The sequence below is a fragment of the Etheostoma cragini genome, chromosome 9 (genome assembly GCF_013103735.1).
Source record: "Etheostoma cragini isolate CJK2018 chromosome 9, CSU_Ecrag_1.0, whole genome shotgun sequence".
In the NCBI taxonomy this organism is placed as follows: domain Eukaryota; kingdom Metazoa; phylum Chordata; class Actinopteri; order Perciformes; family Percidae; genus Etheostoma; species Etheostoma cragini.
In genome coordinates, this window is record NC_048415.1 from 14,615,155 (window position 1) to 14,635,383 (window position 20,229).

General features: G+C 41.1%; 1 protein-coding gene across 2 annotated transcripts; it reads left to right on the forward strand.

The window, feature by feature from the left end:
• The first annotated feature begins 64 nt into the window (after positions 1 to 64).
• sin3b (SIN3 transcription regulator family member B) lies at positions 65 to 18,935 on the forward strand. 2 transcript variants are annotated; one of them, XM_034882588.1, is made up of 19 exons: positions 65 to 577; positions 1,753 to 1,859; positions 2,251 to 2,404; positions 3,239 to 3,604; positions 4,019 to 4,174; positions 4,791 to 4,919; positions 5,100 to 5,189; positions 5,314 to 5,432; positions 5,977 to 6,190; positions 6,556 to 6,672; positions 7,146 to 7,384; positions 7,893 to 8,076; positions 9,179 to 10,046; positions 12,054 to 12,223; positions 13,714 to 13,887; positions 14,988 to 15,080; positions 15,191 to 15,285; positions 17,267 to 17,465; positions 17,637 to 18,935. In XM_034882588.1, exons 1-19 carry the CDS (start codon positions 467 to 469, stop codon positions 17,871 to 17,873), a joined length of 3,822 nt encoding a protein of 1,273 aa, XP_034738479.1. In that variant the 5' UTR covers positions 65 to 466; the 3' UTR covers positions 17,874 to 18,935. The 2 variants fall into 2 exon arrangements, with proteins under 2 accessions (XP_034738479.1, XP_034738481.1); XM_034882590.1 differs by having other exon boundaries at positions 5,103 to 5,189.
• Positions 18,936 to 20,229: the final 1,294 nt, after the last annotated feature.

Sequence of the window (20,229 nt, forward strand, 5' to 3'; positions counted from 1 at the left end):
GGAGTCGACTCCTCCCATGGCTGCGGCTGCGCAGTTCAATTTTTCACTTTTTTTTTTTTTCTTCTTCAATTTTTCACTCCTACTCTGGCTTCCGGACGCCAAGACAGACCGCTGCCGCCGAATTTAAAGAGACAGGCGATAGTTATTTTAAATACGATAAACGGCAACCATTGTCCCTTAGCTTATTTCCTGACGCTTCTCGTCTAAGCTTGTTTAAATCGATGGGGATGTTTGCTCAAAGTCGCAGCGAGTAGCAGCTTGTCTGTCATTGCGCTCCACTCTGCTGGATTCTCCGTCCTTTTGCGCTGTAGCGAGACTGTCCAGCTAGGCAAAGTAGGGTTGCTTGCTGGCAGGCTGGCTTCCCGACCGACAAGAAGGTTTGTCGGGTAGCCAACAACTGGAGGTAACACCGAAGCTTCCCTCTCAAGTTGTGGTGGTGGCTCACAAGCCTCCTGTCGCCGGGATAATGGCGAAGATTCAGGCGCACAGCACCGCGAAGCAAATAAACCAAATTCAAGACAAGCCTTACGTTATAACACAAAAGCAAGTGCAGCAGCAGCACTTCCAGAAGCTGAAGGTAAGAAGACAACGGGCACGACAAGGGAAAAGTCCCCTCAGAGTCAGAACCATTTTGTTCGTCGGATCATTGCATTTGATTTGAGGCTTTCCTCTTTCTCCCCTAACGTCGAGAGAAGTGAAAGGGACGGCTGGCTAACGTTAGTTAGCTCGCTGGCCTATTAAAAGTAATTCATTGCTAAACAACCGAAACATTGACATTAAAGGTTAGATGTGGAGGCTGTATTTCATTAATGAATGTCTGAGTGACAGTCGAGTGGCACAGTTAGCAGTAGTTTCTTATTTACGATGTCAATAACAGCCACTGAGCAAACGTTAACTCAAACCTCGGTTGTGGGAAGTTCCTTCTTGTTCGTTTTTTTCAGCTCCCTGAACAAAGTGGAGGACGTCAGCCAGGCCAGCGAAAAACGGCTATTTCAGCTGATTAGCAGCTTTATTACACATTTCTTTGTTACCGTATTAGTTGAATATAACATGCTGTTTTTGCTAACACCATACTGTTAGCTAGGGACCAGCTGTAACTAACTTAAACGTATTGTATAAACGTGTAACGTTATGTGGGTTACGTTAGGTGCTGTAAGTGTTCGTGGAGTTATTATCGTCAGTTAACTGTGTTGGCTAACGTTAGCTTAAACAACCCTTTTTAAATGTGGACTGTTAGTGACAACGCTTTGTGCACACATGTTCTTTTTCCTTTCTTTTTTATCGTAACCTATCCTAGCTTGGATGTTGTGAATAAAGAAAGCTACAGTCCAATGAACAAAAGACGCTTGGTGATTCTTGTGTTCGACCATTTATTTTTAAGCGGTTACTTGTCCAGCGATGTAAAGCTAACGTTGACTAGTGCATTTGTTGATGTAGCACTTCAGCTGACAACGAAGAAAGCAAACATTACCTATTTATTTAACTTTTACATGGAAAAAATGTCCACTTAGTATTTTGAGAAATGTAAATATTTTGGTTTGATAGTGGCACCCGTTTAAATTTGACAGTAGTAGGCTACTTGCCAATAAATACAATTATTATGAGACACAACGTAGACATGCCATTGTCCAATATGTTCAAAAACTAAATTGACATTCATGTAAGATCCTTTTTTTGTCAAAAAAAAGCTTCTCTACTGGTCCAGAGTGATTTTGCTTTGTTCTGCATTCATGATTTCTTCTATGTGCTTAGGTTGAAGATGCCTTGTCATATCTGGACCAAGTCAAAATTCGTTTTGCAAATGATCCTGGAATATACAACAAGTTTCTGGACATCATGAAAGAGTTCAAGTCACAGAGGTATTTATGCAAGATATGACTTACTAAATGAATTTTGGAAATGCATTTTTAATGACTGTATTTTCCTAATACTGTCTCTCGAGATACTGAATGGTGGAGCTTATGTGTAGATTTTGGCTACGTTGCAAAGTTTTAGTACCAAGGAATCAACCGCACATTTTAAGGCATTATCAATAAGAAGTTGCAGATATTATCCAACTCTAATTATCCAGCAGTTTGTACTCTCTTGTAATTTACTTGTGGCAAGACATACATTGTTTCTTTTTAAACTAAGCTGCAACACTCTTTTGGATTAGGGGTTGGTTGTCTTCATGCAGCACATGGGAGAGAAGGCACATTTTTATTTACCCTCTGTCATCCACACCACTAATATGCCTGTTCTCTTAAATAGCATTGACACACCAGGGGTGATAAACCGCGTGTCACAGCTCTTCCATGGACACCCAGACCTAGTCTTGGGCTTTAATGCCTTCCTACCACCGGGGTATCGGATAGAGGTCCCAAAGAATGGGGTGGCTTTTCTCCAGTCTCCGTTCTCCTCACAGGTGAGTGAGTGTGACTTTACAGCTTAAGCTGTTAATTTATTTTCCAAGCTAGGAAACTTTCAGCAGGTGCGTCCTTAGAAACACATGGTGTGCTGAGTGGTACAGTATGTTTGAACTTTTATAATACTGTACTGTACTGAATTTCAATGGGGTGCACCATTTTAAATGGCAGTTTCTAAGTTTTTAAAAGATCCAAAATATCCAATGCTTAATTGTACATATACACTCAGTTGTCAATTTATCGGTCATAAAATTGAATCAACACCTATTAAAAACAGTTTCAACAAAAACTGTTGTAACATAACTTTATAAAAGTAGGATTTATTAAGAAGACAACATACTTTATTAATCCCCTTAGATTAATCTGTTATTATACACTACCTACAAATCCATTGTTCAAATACATATTTATTCTCAGGCTTTTAACACACTATGATAGTAGCCTTTTTAAATTAATCTCATTTTGTCTTTAAACTGGTGTATGTGTTTTCTGTTTTTGTTGTCTTTGATTGTACATCACTTTGGTCAACTGTTTTTTAAATGTGCTTTATAAATAAATTTGGGTTAGATTATACACAGGCTCAAAATACAGACACATGCAAACAGGACCTATGTCAGAAAATTGTAGTTTTTCCATATTTCAATCCTGTTCCTCCTCAGAATTAAGTAAAGGTTTAAGTGTTTAATTTTTTTAGCATTAAAATGACCTTACCACCATCTGGGCTGGCCTTTACTGGCAGATATTATTCCCCATATCTAATTTGAAGTAAACCATTTCAGTTACTTAAATTAATGCACCTCTTTCCATGCAGCTTAACTTCCTTATCTGTCCAGGTATCCCCAAGCCAGCAGGGGAAGTGTGTCACCACCTCTGCAGTGACCGTAACCTCAGGTAGTGCCTCTGCTGCCAACATTGAAGCTGGATCTGCGCAGACCAGTGAAGTCAAGGCGGCTCCATCAGATTCCCTGTCCTCCTCAACTCCAGCAGGACCTCCGGAGGCCCCCACCCGTCTTTCTCTTCCCCTGACTAGCAGAGAGAGCCAGAATCAGGCGACCACCTCGTCTGTATCACCACCTGCCTCAGAGACAAGCCCCGTAGAGTTTGACAGTGCCATCAGCTATGTAAATAAGATTAAAAACCGCTTTCTGGATCACCCAGAGATCTACAGAGCCTTCCTAGAGATTCTTCACACATATCAGGTATTGTGGAGATCAGTTGTGGTGATTTAAGTTGCTTTTTAGTTGGATATTATGATATAGGCATTGAAGGTTTTAATTACTGAATTGAAGTTGCATTCCTCCTTTTTCACCTTAAAGATTTGACTGTTTTTTGTAGGTTTTTAGTAGGACTCTCAGCAGTGTTATACTAATAGTTCCTTTTTAAATGTCTTTCTGGTATTTTAAATAAGAATTGAACAAGTAAATAAATGTAAACTGTAAACCAAATTTTTGTCCAGGTTAATTTCCTAGCGCAGCATGTTCCACAAAGTTTGTCTCATGCACCAAGATTTTGACTACCATGTGTAGCCAGGCCAAATAATGTAAACTTTTTTTAATCAGAGGTTTGATTCCTTACCTCTGATCACCATTTGTTTTTTTCGTACCACCCTTCAGAAGGAGCAGTTGGAGGTGAAGGAAAGTCGAGGCGGCCGAGGCAGTAGTGGGATGACCGAAGATGAGGTGTTTTCTAAAGTTGCCAGTCTTTTCAAGGGGCAAGAAGACCTGCTGGCTGAGTTTGGGCAATTCTTACCTGATGCCAAGAGATCATTGGTCAGTAAAGCAGCACACAGAGATAAATAATGTAATGTAAAAATGGAAAAGGTTGTGACCCAATCAGTGAAACACTCCACACTCTTTTGAATACAGTAATTAAAAGTGCAAGTCCAGGGCGGCTGTAAAACTCAGTTGGTAGAGCGGCGTGTGTGTGTGTGTGTGTGTGTGTGTGTGTCTGTCTGTCTGTCTGTGTGTCTGTGTGTGTGTCTGTGTCCTCCTCGCCGCAGCGAGCCCCGGTTTGACTCCAACCTGCAGCATGTCATTCCCCCACTCTCTCCCCTTTCATCTCTTCAGCTGTCCTGAAAGGCCTTAAAATGCTCGACAAATAATCTTTAAAAAAGTGCAAGTCCAAAGTAAAGCTAACACAATTTAGTAGATTAGTTGATCAACAGAATATTCAATTGCCACTATTTTGATAAACTTGATTTATCAAGTTTAAGTCATTTTCCATCAAAAATTTCACAAGATTCACTGGATTTTTTTACAAGTCTTCTATGAAAGTAAACGTTAGTTGCGCAAATGAAGCTATTTTACTATGTCAACTCTATGTCTGCTCTAGGAAATATTGTGATGGGCCTTTTTCTCACTTTCCTGTGTGCTTCATCTTCTGTAGTTTACAGGGAGCTCATTGACAGGAGGGAAAGAACAGTTGAAAAGGCCGGAGGAGGACGACGCGATAACCAAACAGAACAAAAAGAGGCCCAGGCCCATACTACTGCAGCACATGTCCCCACTGCTCAAGGTAAACTCTCAATTTAGAATAACTGCCTTAGGCAACGCACCAATGTATGAGATTGTCCTTGAAAAGGTTCAAGTCTTAGCGTTCCTGAAGCAACAAATCAAATGCTTCAACTTCAATAACTTTAAAATAACTAATATGAACATAAAGATCATTAAGCATTCATTTCCTTTTTTTATTTAGAAGAAAATGAAGTATTCCTGTACCAAAGATCAGTCCTTTGCTTCAGTTGGCAAACATGGAGTCTTAAGAGAATTCTCCTTCTTTGATAAGGTGAGGGTTCATTTTCCATGGCAGTGGTTTTAGATTTCCTTCATTCTCTTTGGTTTATACTGTTCTTTTGACCCATTGCCACATTGTTTTAAAAATTTGTCTGACGTTCCTGTCAACCTAACAGGTGCGGCGCCTGTTTAAAAGCCAGGAGGTGTATGAGAACTTCCTGCGCTGCATTGCCTTGTTTAATCAGGAAGTAGTTTCGGGAGCGGAGCTTCTACAGCTAGTCACTCCTTTCCTGGGGTGAGTGGATGGAAAGATGATTGAGCTGAATAATTGTTTAAATTGGTTGGCTGAAATCAGGAACATTGACGTTCAAATGAACGGATACAGTGGCTGCAGGGAGCAGAAAGAAAGTGTAGACGCTATTGTCTGGTGTTGTAGAAGAGGCATACTGGTAATACTGAAGGGGGGCGGGGGAACCACTGTTTAAAAAAATGTTTTTTTTTATTTAAAGAATGATATTTTTCAGTATGTCTGCTTTATTGTATAGTGTTAGCTTGGAGAGAGACAGGAAAGGCAGGGGAGAGAAAGGGTTTGAGATGCAGCAAAGGGCCCTCTTAAATATATATGCAAATAAAACTGAGATGATCATTACCTATGGAAATTAAATAATCATTCCAATTATGAACCAAACTGTACCAAAAGAAATAAAACTAACATGACAAAATGCAAATTTGTAGGACTGGTAGGGTTACTCTGATAATAAGTGATAGTATCACTTGGTTTTTGATTAGCTGTTCTTATGATTTATCTCTTGTTCATGATTTCATCCATCTCCTTCCAGGAAGTTTCCCGAACTGTACACACAGTTTAAGTCATTTCTGGGGGACAAAGAGCTCTCTCATGCTATGTCAGGGCTGTCAGATCGCTACATGGAGGGGGGAGGGGGCAGGGAGGTGGATTATGCCTCCTGCAAGCGCCTGGGATCCAGCTACAGAGCACTGCCCAAGACCTACCAGCAGCCTAAATGCAGTGGGCGCACTGCCCTTTGCAAGGAGGTACACCCTCTTACATTTTCTTTGAGTTGTCACTACATCAATGCATTGCTTGAATGTGACGTGTAAACAAAGTTTCTGTTTACGTTCAATGTTACTCAAGAAGATGCGATGTGTATCTTTGAGTTCTGTTGAATAAGTTTTCTTCCGCAGAAAACCTTTGCAAAGCCGAATTTACTTAAAAGTTTGAGACATGCATTATTTACGTGCATACCGTCTGCTTCTACTTCCCTGTCTTTTGCTGGAATGTTGCTGTGTTTTTTGGAGTAAATGATAGAAATGCTAGAATATTACATCTTTGTGAAATATTTTCCTATAGAAAGGGTTTTCCCGTTGTTGATTTTACATGTGTGTCTTTATGGTTGTAGGTGTTGAACGACACCTGGGTGTCATTTCCTTCTTGGTCAGAGGACTCCACCTTTGCCAGCTCGAAGAAGACTCCTTATGAGGAGCAGCTGCATCGCTGTGAGGACGAAAGATTTGAGGTGTGTATACCTTGATAAGGATTTATTTACACTTGAAGAGCAGGGAGGTTTGTATAAACATCACAACTTGCTGTGTATGTTTTTATCTTTGTGTCCTTGCTCTCGTAAAAGACAATATATTAAGCTTTAACACACGGAGCCCTTGGCACTATACTGTAGTTCAGTGGTTCCCAACCTTTTTGATCTGAGGTACCAGATGAACTCACGTACCCCTTTATCAATTCCCAATGTATGTTTTAAATGTAGCCCAAATGTGTTCAGGTTTGACTGTTGACTTAATGTTAATATTTGGATATATTTGTTTAGTCAAACATACTGTTATTTCAAATTAGTTGAGCTACTCTAAAATCTTTCAACGACCTCCTGGCAACTGCAGAACCACTCCCTGGGTACAAGTGCCCCTGGTTGGGTATCATTGCTCTAGTTGATGGCTGCATTGTAAAAGCTCTGCGTCTGTAACCTTCCACTTATAGTTGGATGTGGTTCTGGAGACCAATCTGGCCACTATCAGGGTGCTGGAGAGTGTCCAGAAGAAGCTCTCCCGTCTTTCCCCAGAGGACCAGGACCGATTCAGATTAGACGACTGCCTGGGCGGCACCTCTGAGGTCATTCAGCGTCGTGCGGTGTATCGTATCTATGGTGACAAAGCCCCTGAGATCATCGAGGGACTGAAGAGGAGTCCTGCTACCGCTGTGCCTGTGGTGCTCAAGAGGTCAGGACTGTCTTTTTATTCCAAATTTCTTCATCTGTACCACGTTTAATGGAAGACATTTGATGCCTGAATTTTTGTTTAGGACCTTGTTGTGCATGCATTACTATTATGGTCAATTAGACATGTTCATAGAATGCTCTAATAATCTTTGTGAACATTGTGAATATGGAAAGGAGACTGTTGCTTGCCATTAGACAGCACACTTACATTATCAGCAGGGACGCTTAACTAAGTGACAGTGTGATGAACATTGATTTGATGACAGAGTAAGATCCTTGTACAGGCAGTAATCTTTGTGCATCCTGCCAACCAAAGGTGAACTATATCAGCAACAGCTGTTTATAGAATGCATCCTCAAAAACTGACATGTTCCCTCCCAAAGATACTTGAACCCATACAAAAAACTGCAATGTGTCCAAACAAGAGCAGGGGTAGGCATGTTAACAGAACATTTATATACTTGGCTATATTTTATGAAGTATCTTAATTAAAGGTGTCTTTCCTACAGGTTGAAAGCCAAGGAAGACGAGTGGAGAGAGGCCCAGCAGGGTTTCAATAAGATTTGGAGGGAGCAGTACGAGAAGGCCTACCTGAAGTCCCTTGACCACCAAGGAGTCAACTTCAAACAGAATGACATGAAGGCCCTGCGGTCAAAGAGCCTTCTCAATGAGATTGAGAGTGTCTACGATGAGGTAAAACCATCTTCCTGTTCGACATCTCAACACTAGAGTTCTCATAATTTGAAAAGGTAATTGGTTGAAAATGTATCAAATTACAATTAAATGACCATGTTTTAGAGCCATACCATTCATTATAATTTAAACGACAGACAGACAGACATTGATCCTTTTGGAAATTCATCTTGCACCATACAAATATCAAATGAGTAAGTTAACTTTTAATATATCCCCTTCACATTTTAAAAAAAATGCATTCAATCCCAGAGTCCACCATACAATAGAATTTACATTATTCTGATGGTAATTTCTTTGCAATGATTGGGTTGGTTGAATCCTAGTCTATATCCTCGACGTTCCACTTCTGGGATTGTTCAATTGCTGCCAGAAAATCTGCTGGATTTACCTCTTTTAGACCGGATATCCATTGCCTTGGGATTCCTTTGTGTTAGCATTGTAAACTCCGGTAGATTCATGAGGACTATGGTTAACCTTTTTTTCAGATCTTTGCAAGGTTAATCCAGACAGCTAGCTAGAACATCTGTCCAAAATGAGTTTTCTGTTGCATGACTAAAACAACTTTGAAACGCACATGTGTTCCACCGAGTAAGACGATGATGGTTGGTTTAAAGAAATGCCAATAAACCAGAGAATGTTTTGATCCCATCCCTGAATGATATGTGGAGTAGCAAGACTCTCTTCCACTGTGGTTTGGAGACTGGCAAAGATACCCAGCATTCATTTAAACAAATGAGTTTTTTCACATACTTTTAATTTGGTCTCCTTTTTATAGTTGAGTTTCACAGGAAACGGGACAAACTCAACTCAAGATGGACCTGCCCAACTCGATCATAACAACCCGACATTTATGGGTTTACTTAATCTTCTGATGAGGATTCAATCTAAGCTCTAGAACAAGCAAGCAAATAAATGGACCTTGAATTGATATTGTTTTGTCATTTCCTGTTTTCTTTTCATCCTTCATAGCTGCGAGGGAAATGGTCATTAAGTTTATGTAGGAAGATTAATCTCTGAGTTCAATGAAACTCCAGCTATTTGTCACAGTGTGTCTTTCTTAAGTTACCTGCATTCATCTGTGTTTTTCTGTGTGTCTCAGCGTCAGGAGCAGAGCACAGAAGAGGGTGGAGTTGGCCAGCAGAACCGCAATGGCTCAGGTGCGGCCTTGTCAAGCGAGCCTCACATGGTGTTTATGTACGAGGACAAACAGATCCTGGAGGACGCTGCCTCGCTCATCATCTACCATGTCAAACGTCAGCCCACCATCCACAAAGAGGACAAGGACCACATCAAGCGCATCATTCAGCACTTTGTCCCCGACCTGTACTTCTCCCGCCGCGGCGAGCTCAGTGATACTGAAGACTGGACAGATGAGGAGGTTGAGCCTGAGGAGGGTGCAGAGCGAGCGCTAGGAGTTGGAGCAGCACCACTACTACCACCACCACCAGCAGGAGCCGGAGGAAATGTTAATTCTAACAATACATCAGGAGCAACAGCAGCCACGGGGAGTCAGTCTCAACCCCAACCTGCCCTGTCCCAACCTCAGCAGCTCAATGGTGAGTCGAGGCGGAGGCGCTGCAGCCCATCCCAACCTGCAGACACAGAGGCCTCCACCACCTCAAGTAGCACGAGCCAGCCTGCAGGGACTGCCTCATCCACCCCTGCGTCTACGCCCATGGAGACGGGCTTAGGTGCACCTGGGGAGAAAGTGGACCTGCGCGACCCTGAAGCAGAGCACCAGAAAGAGCTGGACGGTGTCTACAACCTTTTCTTCGTCAACAACAACTGGTATTTCTTCTTGCGACTGCACCAGACCCTGTGTACGCGCCTGCTGCGGGTCTACCGGCAGGCAGAGCGGCAGCTGCTGGAGCACCGAGCTGAGCAGAGCAGGGAGAGGCTGCTGATGGCCGAGGGAAGGAGAGAAAAAGCTTGTGACCTCGCCATGGAGCTCCGCCTCAAACAGCCCAGTAAGTTCAACAACTGGTTGCTTATGCAAATCCTAGAATGATACGATTTAAAGTATTTTAATTTAAGTCGATTCAGCCAGCTGCCACATCTGACTCAACATGGACAGTAATCGCAGTGTAGGATTGTTTGGTTTTAGATCCTTTAATAGTGAGCAAGAGCTGTAATATACATAGTGTGTACATAATCAGGGAGATGAGTTAACTAGATATAATAATGAGCTTATTCAGAAAGTGATTAGATCTGATTTTAGAAAGTGAATCTAAAGCTGTTTCTGATGTCGGTTCATTTAAATTATTCAAGGATTCAGTGTTGAGTAATAGTTACATTGCACGATGAAGGGAAAGGCTTGTTTAGAAATTATTCCAGATGTGATGCTATTCTTTTATTTGCCTTGCCAACATTTGAAGTGGCATTGTGTTTGAAGAGTGAATAATACATGTACTGTTCAATGGGTGTGACTGACCCTGGTTATCAACATAGTGTAGTATTAAGTGGTATTTTGCCTCAGTTGAGCTGATCTGAGGGGGGCATATCATAGTGGGGGGTCTTTGTGCTCCCCGGGGAAAGTTTTGAGCATCAGCAACCGAATTTCCTGTATTCGGAAATACTTTTGTGCACCAATTTACAGTGGAAATACCGTAATTTATCCTATGTGAAGAAGGAAAACACAGATGACCATTATAATGGAGAGTATGTTGTTGCGTGTCATTGGGCATTTTTAAGTGGGCATGGTATATGGAAATCCTGGAGCTTCCTTAATAGACCTGCACAATTTGTGGAAAAATATGAATCACAATAGTTTAGCTTAGAATTGTTTCTCTTTCTCAATTATTCCCCCCTGAAGTGTAATATTGTATTATTTTTTGCACACATGAAACATGGCAAAACAAGACAAATTGACAGCACCAAAAAAAGATTTAGTTTGGCACCTATAGCACACCGTACATCACCACAAGCCTGTAAACATAGAGGCTTCAATGAAGAGAAGGGAGAGCGTTGCAGCGATGTTTAAAACTCACAGAAGAAAGTAGTACAAAGTAGTGTTTGTGATGCAGTCGGCTCATAATAATACATGACAATCAAAGTCATTAAAGTAAAAAGAAAAAAATCTGTTATTTAAAAATGTAATCGTGAACAGGGTGAATCCAGATCGCGATTTTATACCGATTAATCATGCAGGCCACGTGTATCACGTAGACTCCACCACTGCCAGGAGGTACGTGGAAAGATTCTAGTGCAGCTGAGTTGAATTTTTTTTTTTTTTTTTTTAGATTTAACCCATATATCTACACATCAACCGCAATACCTGAACACATGTATAGGCTACATTTGAAACATACTGTACATTGGCAGTTAATGAAGGTTGGGAACCACTGTTGTAATCCATGGAGCTCCATGTCAACCAGCCATCATAAACAGTAAATTTGGCTATTTTATAATAATAAATAATTTATAATGCAAAACTTTTTCCTAATGTAAGCCTTTTTAAAGCTAAGTGAACCAGAGTAGTGCTTAAACTAAAAATGATCTTAATCAATGAAGCGTGTGCTCTATAAAACAGCATTGGGAAATGTCATCAGAATATTGTTTAGCACAATGTGACGACATTAAAAGTCTTGTTTAGTCCAACCGTCCAAAACCCCAACAATGAAATTCGATATACTGTAAGACAAAGACAAATCTGTGAACGATTGAACGATTAATAAATTATCAAAATAGTTGTTGCTCATTTTTGTGCAATTCGATTAATTGACCGTAGAGCACAGATACATGTCCGGCAACAGTTTGAATTAATGATACTGACCTCCATTGTTAAAGAGCTGCTTTTGGTTGACAACTTTATTTAAAATAATTGATTAAGTGAAATTTCATTCATGTTGGAGCAGAAGACAGGGTGTCCAACTCCAAGCCTTCCTGTCACAACAGATCCACATTCACCTCTACACAGAAGACTTGATTACATTGTAAAGACATTGTAACACATGTGACGTCCCTTGCTTCCACAGGTGAGGTGGAGTTAGAGGAGTACTACCCTGCCTTCCTGGATATGGTGCGCAGCCTGCTAGATGGCAATCTGGACTCCACACAGTATGAAGACACACTGAGAGAGATGTTCACCATCCACGCTTACATCGGCTTCACCATCGACAAGGTCATCCACAACATCATTCGGCAGGTAAGCATTCAGCAGGTTACTTTTTGGCGACCAACATTTCTTATTTTATTTTAACACAAAACATACAACTCACAACATGAGGTTACTTCCGATTGGAGGGAAAATAACCTTCCTAGAACCCTTTTATTATCTCGTTCCGACTGGACCGATTTTGGGATTTTTAAGTTCCTCTGACGGGAGTTCCTGTAACTCTTTCAGCTCCAACTTCAGGGCAGGGTCTTTTCCCTTTTCTGCATAGGAACCCTTAGTGACCTAGCACTTTCTAAAACACGAACTGTACATATTATTCTGTCTGTTGCAATTCGCCTATGTATCTCAGAAGACAAACATCACACATCCAACCAGCTAATTGTTTGCCTGTTGCGCTCTGCTCTTCTATCTTCTTCAATCACATTTATTAGGATTGTATTATGCTGGAGCCTTCGTCTTCTGTGACTCTCTGTTAAGTACTTCAGCCTAGTCTTTAAACAGCACTATGGTTTGTTGTATGTGGCGCTAAAGACAAGTGATGACACTATAAAGTATCTTAAGTGTACTATAAGTGTCTAAATGTTTCGCGTCACTCCCTTACCCCGCCTACCAGTTCCTTTGGCCACTGGGTCAGTGCCAATACAAATGGAAAAAACGTTTTTTGGGGAGAGTAGTTGGTAGAACTGTTTAGAAGTGGACTGTTCTTGTAACTACTTGGTCAGAAAGAGGCTAAAAACACATCAACTCCCCATCTGATCCTACCTGAATTGCCATCAACCCCTTCCCATACATTGGATTAGACGAGATGAAAGTTTTTGGCATTTTAGGAGCCCTTTAAATAGCTCAGGTACTTTCCCCTATTGTTTAGTTGCAAACCGTTTGTATAACATTATTGCTCGTGCTGCTACTTTTGCCATTTTACAAGCCTTCTTGGATTAAAGGTACCCCTCTGTTTTTCTGTACTCTCAGAAGAATCTGTCTGGCTATCATTAAACTGGTTTTGACCTAACTTCGTGTTCTTATCTATCCCGCTTAAAATTGACCCATCTCCCAAAAGAAATAATCTTGGGGTGAATGGATCCCTGCAATCTGACATAGGTTATCATGCATCCACCAACAATTTGGTTTCTCTCTTAATCCCAAGGCAAAACAATTTTGAGGGAGTCCAGTAGAAGTGATGCATGAACTTTAGCTGAATGAGGCGGACCCTGACATCGTGTGACAAAGTTTTTTATATTCCTACCAATTCTGTCCCACTGTTCATCATCCAGTGTAATACTCAGATCCCTGTCCCATGTCTTCTTGAGGGCTGACCAGGTTCCATTCCCCAGGTTCTGATTGAGCATAGCGTACTACCAGATGCATCATGACCTTTCCCAAAGTTCTTCAACACTTAATCTAAACTTGAAATGTGACAGTAAACTCTGCTTGCTCAGCTCCAAAGACATAAGCCTTTTGAAGACATTTTTCAACATTTAATGTATTCTAATCCCCACTTTGTTTTTTGTTTTTTACTTCAGCTACAGCACCTAGTGAGCGACGAGGTGTGTCTGCAGGTGGTTGATCTTTACCTGGCTGAGAGGAAGAGGGGGGCAGCGGGGGGTAACCTGTCCTCGCAGTGTGTTAGAGCAGCCTGGGAGACCAGCTACCAGTGGAAAGCTGAGAGAGTCATGGCTGAAGAGAACTGTTTCAAGGTGAGGACACAGTCCTGGTTAATAAAGTACTGGTCCATATCCACGACAATCCACTTCCGGGATTGCTCCGGTGCCGCAGGAAAATCCGCCGGATGCATTTATTTTTTTCGCGTTCCATTTCCAATTGCCTTCTTTGTGTTGGAGTTTTTAGTGTTGCCGCTGTTTAACCGCTGGAAACTATTTTCTTTTTTTTCAGCTTCCATTTTCACGGCATTGGAATTTTGCTGCTTATACTTATTTTAAGAAGTACGGAACACTACTGTAAATGTACCCGGAAAAGCAAAGCACATTACTATAGATGTAAGAAACGGAGTGTTTTGATTAGAGTGCTGCTTCTTGATAATTTCCTTTTTTTAGGACTCATTTTCATAATGTATCTTGTCTACTGCTAACGTTAGTTACAGTTTTACCTTCCATGTTATGACTAATCTGCATAATGATGTGGAAGCAACGCTGCTTATATCCAGCCAGTTGTACTACAGCAAGATGAACGTGGTCTCTTTGAATTCAGTTACATATAATCGGAGCACGTTTCTCTTCTAACAACGCCTACTTTAGAGATTTTTGTAGCTTTAAACCTCAAGTGCTGAACCTTTTATGTCTCCCCCCTCTGGTAGTGAGAGTAATTACACAAACACTGTTAGTGTGCTTAACAAAAACAGCGGGATTCATAATGGTCTCTCCCCCCTTCCTTCCTGTCAAGGTATTGGGTAATACAATTAGACTGACATACTGTGTAACCAATCAGAGAGCCAGAATAAGCAACTACGCTATGAAGAACTGTAAGTGACTGAGCAATGTTGGTTGATTGCTCAGGCAAAGATGTTGTGGAGTTGTAAATTACTTGAATGATCGGCATTCTTCTGGTGCACCACAGGAACCAGACATCACAACTCCGGTACACTGAGAAATACAGAGCTTTCCCTTGCGGTGATAGGTTTAATCTGCAGTGTGGGAACTTGTTTGGCGAGGTCTTGAATGTAACTGACGTTTCTTTCTATTCTACTTTCTAAGTTCTGCACTAGCTTTAAACTCCTGGTTTGATTCAGCTGTTGTAAATTGATCCAAGGTGGTTTACTGATGTTTCTTTGTGTCATCAGGTGATGTTTCTCCAAAACAATGGTCGTGTGACGATGACCATTGAGCTGCTGGACACTGAGGAGGCCCAGGCTGATGACCCGTTAGATGTACAGGTAAACACACGTTTGAACTGGTGCAGTTCACTTTGATATGGTTACACATTCCTAAATCGTAATGCGTCTTGCTGTACAGTAATTCATGTCTTTGCTGCCCTCTCTCTCAGTGCCTGTCGAGCTACATGGAGCAGTTTGTAGGAACTGAGTCCAGTCTGTGTTCGCAAGCCGAGGGCTACTTCTTCAAACCTGTATTCCTGCCCAGGTATAATGGTTTTAACATTTTTGTAGGTTTAAACGTCACCAGACCAATTCTTATTTAAATCTGTGCATGTCCAAATCATAAATGTTGTTTCGTGTAAATTATACAGACCGATCAGCTTGTGGTCACTCGGTCTATGCACTTGCAACAGGTCTTTACGTACCCAGTTGTTTTTTTCGAACATTTTATCAGTGGACAACATTTTTAACAAACACCTGTTGGTTCATCTGCACACTGTCCTACGACTAAAATTACTACATACACTAACCTTTGGGTTAAAATATTGTGCGCATATGTGTGATTACATTTTAGCTGTATGTCGGTGTACGCATTTTATCAGTCTGCTTTAGATGGAAGTTTTACATAAAATGAAGTGTGTGTGTGTGTGTGTGTGTGTGTGTGTGTGTGTGTGTGTGTGTGTGTGTGTGTGTGTGTGTGTGTGTGTGTGTGTGTGTGTGTGTGTGTGTGTGTGTGTGTGTGTGTTAGAGCTGGGCAGCGATTACATTTTTTTAATCGCATAATTTCCCCGATTAATCGCAAAATGAAATAATGAATTCAAAAGTAGTGTAAATAGTGCAATTTTTTTATTTAAAATGTTCTGCCATATGAACAAAAGTGCCGTAACAATTTTTCTGCAAAAACGTACCCGCATTTTGTTTATAAAGTAGCAGTTAAATACAATATTTAGTGTACATCTCAATTTAAACAATGTATTTATCATGTCCAGAGATGAATTGCATCTGGTTGGAACGTGTTGCATAAGCGACTCCTTCTCATGTCCACGTTCTTCCGTTGTTGCTCTAACTCTGCAGCACCTGCTGGACTGGGTTTAGAGCCCCACAACTTTTCGGCACTTTGCAGGACACTGTCAAACGCGCTGTTAAGCAGAGACAGTGAGGGACACGGAGGGACACTGTCCAACGCGCTGTAACAGAACTGTAACAGAACTGTGACAGAACGCTGGAGACCGTGCGCAAAGCAGGGGACATGATCAGAAGGCAGAAGGCTCGCAGCAGCGATCATATTCCGTATCTATTCGTACTATCTGTGCTAACTGCGGTGACTTTGTCACATTCCACTTCTGTGCAACTCCAATAAAGTGTCCCACGCATGTCTCAGCATAATGTCAGTCAGAGCATGTGAATGCAGCGCCAACTTTTCATCAGTATAAGGCACTGTAACTCTGAGATAATTATGATTACCTAGTGAGTCCAGTAGCCCCAATAAGAGCAGCAGCGCGTACATGTTGTAGCGTGGTCGCTTTTGCAGTCCTCTCCTTTTCAAACAACTCGTGTATTTTTCTTGTGATGGTGTCTTGAGGGAATCTCATACCTGCCGTCGTCGTTGTGATTCTCAATTCGATGTCCTCCACAACCCTAGGACCTGCAGTCTGTAGCTATCAACGTTGCTATGGCATTTGTTAGCGTCTCTTGCCTTTGTTTATCGACACTTACCCACACGCTGCATCTAACGTAGTCTGCCGAAGCCTCGCGCCACAGTGTGTGTCGTTGAATGCTTTGCTGGTATCAACTGTCAAGGTGATATTTCAGACTGGAAGTACTCCGGTGATAAGAAAATTAAACTTTGCAGTATTTACAAAGCCTGTGAGCAACAAACTTTTACAATAATAAAGAAATAATAAAAACTGCGTTAAAGCACGTTATAAACATTTGTCGGCGTCAATTAATGAGTTAACGCGATAACAACTCGTTAACTTGCCCTGCGTGTGTGCGTGTGTGTGTGTGTGTGTGTGTGTGTGTTTACTGTTTGCAGACATTGAGTAAATATTAAACCCCTCTATTAAATAAGGAAAGTTGTAATTTTGGAAAAGTGAAGTTTCTGTTCTGACTTTGATGTTGCTGGTCATTTTAGATAAAAATGAACTGGGTCTAATTTATGCCATTCAGTTGTTCTCAAAGTATATCAATTACAAATTTTATCCAATCAGCATGTTGAGCTTGAATAAATGAGTCTCTTCTTGTAGGAACCTGCGTCGTTTCCGTCGCTGGCAGGTGCGGCAGGTGGAGGCGATGCGCTGCAGGAGAGAGTGGCACCGCCAGCTGGGCGTGGAGAACGCCGGGAGTCTGGACTGTCGATTTAAACTCAACACTCACAAGATGGTGTTTGTCATGAACTCTGAGGATTACATGTACCGCAGAGGAGCACTCGTCAAGGCCAGGAAGGTAGACTGGAGTCTATGTTTATTTTGTTCCTGATTTTCTGTTGTAAGAGTCTAACTTGAGATGTGAAGAATCCCGGTCTCGATGTGTGTCAGGAAAAGGAAACCTTGCTTGGAGATTTTCTGCTTGTTAAATCCTGCTTGGTGTCTGACAGCTTTTCCTCTTCCTCTGCAGTCGCAGCACAGAGTGGCAGCAAGCCAGCATGAACGCTTTGACAAGTGGCACCAGGGCTGGCTGGCCAATCACGTTACGGCCTCGGCTGGACGCTCCGTGCAGAACTGGCTAATGGGCGAGGAGGAAGAGGACATGATCCCCTGCAAGACTACCTGCCTATCGACTGAGGTGAAAGGGCAAACGGTGAACAGATACCAAGTTCATTACAGCGGTAGCAAAGCCCCAGCCTCCCCGTAGAGATAGACATACTGTACACACACACAGGTAAATGCATGGACGTACAGGACATTCATACACTAAATACAGACATAAACCGCTGCAGTCCCACTTCTCCACCTTCCTCCACTACATGTCCACTCATTCACTTTCACTGATGGATGAAGAAACACAGTGCAGACTCTGGACTGTTAATACCAGTGGACAGTGAGTCAGTGAATGAGTGCACAGTGAGAGGAGTGATGACATGGAGAAAAAGGACCAACACAGACAGTGAAGTAACCAGTGAAACTAAACTCGGCCCTGATTGATGGCACGAGTCGGACGTGACGGCACAAACGGAGCTCATCATCCTCAGTATCCTCATCATCATTATTCTTCTAGCTTCTCTGGTGGCACTAAAAGTTGATGGACACAGTTGATCAGGTGAGAAGTTATGAGATCATGAAATTTGTTTCAGAAATGTGAATGTCTGTTTATTTTTCTTCTTTTTTTAAGTCAAGTGTAGTTTTTAGCTTCTAAATCCAGAGAGCCTTCTGTTGGTTGGTTGGTTTATGCGTGTTTATATGGAGAGACAATGGTAAACGTGTGTATGTATGTGTATCCTGCTCTCTTCATTTTGTCTGTTTGTATGCCCAGTACAGGCTCTACAACTCTAGTAATTGCATTGTTACTGTATGTGCATATATATATATATATAACAGGGATCCTGTATTTTTATATATGCATCTACATGAGTTGATACATTTGAGATCATGTTGTTCTTTACAGTGTTTGCTGTCAGCCAACTCTTGATGTTTTGCATTTTTATTTTTATTTTTTTTCCTTTTTTTGTGTTGTAGCTAAACAAGTTATCAACAAGGCAACAAGGAGACCTTAAATTAATTGGTTAAATATGGAGGACGCAGTCAAATTATGTATCATATTCATGATACTAAATGTTTACTTTGTATTGTCTTTTTTTTGGCATACTGACATTGAAAATAAAAGCAAAATATCAGTGTTAAAATAGAATGTATAACATTTATCCTGTATCAGTTATCATAAAATAAACAACCTAGTTGTGACCTTCTTAGATGTTGACTGGCAGGATGTTTGTTTGTTTGTGGGCTTGAGAGAAATGTAATGTACAATTATAATACGTTGATAACAAAACACAGAAATTAGAGCCTTTAAAAATCGGACACGGTATCAATAAAGACTCAATTAGAGCCGATGTGATTGATAGGTCACAGGAAAATAAATCGGCTATTTTGATAATCTACTGTTTAATTTACTTTTAAAACAGAATTGTGATGAGTTTACTGCTTCTCGCTCTGTTTTCATTGTACAACTGAAATATATTTTCAGTTTTGGACTGTTGAATGGCAAACAACACAATTGGAAAAAATGTTTTCATCTAGAGTTTTACGGTTTTCAAACATTTTAGACAAAATTAATAATTGATTAATTAAGAAAATTATTGATCATTACATCATATTTAGCCCACACTAAATATGAGCTCATGCATTTAAAATAGGATTTCTAGCAGGGCTGTTATGCTGGGTTGCTTTGAATTGTACAAGTTTCTATTTTTCATGTATTCAGTTGACATTTTAGAGGAGTTGCCCCGTTGTCATGTCAAATCTCTATTTTCTTCTGAGCACTTCTCGGGGTTACAAATTGAGGTTTAGATTATGTTTTGATTTCACACTCAATCTCCTGAGGGGAAACCTGTGAAATGATTAAAAGCAGAACAGCCACAGATCCACCTTGCAGTGAGATTCTTCAAAAGTTGAAAATGGGCATTCAATCAATTAATCAGACGCACTCATTTGTTTGATTTGTCACAAAGTTAAGCAGTTTGATTTAGTTGGTGCTTCATTTCTGCCAAGAAGCGAGATTTTCAGGACTATTCATCCGTCCTTACTGGCACACTAAACATAACGGCATCGCACTCTGTCACTGGGAGCGAATGGGGGGGAAGCATCAAAACCCTGATTGCTACCAGTGCTTTTGGATGAGTTCCTCAAGCTTTTTCTGTCGTCAACCTTATCAGAACCGGACTCTTGTCAGGACCTGTAACAACGCTTTTTTTACCACCAGACCCAACATCTACTTTAAGCCATGCAGGAAGTAAACTAAAATGGCAACTAGTGGAGGGGCGCAGGAATAACGTTCTGTCATCAACGCTAGAGCTGTTAGCCAAAGTTAGCGACTTTGCTGGATAACTCTGCAGTTTAACATGAAAGTGAGACAAAAAATAAATAATTGTTTTATGTGTACACTTTATCTGTGCGGCCCTCCATCATATGCTGGCACCCTAAATTGGCACGCACTCATCCAATATTGAAGAAACCCTTACCTTATAGATTTAGGGGGTGAGTAACTAACTGAT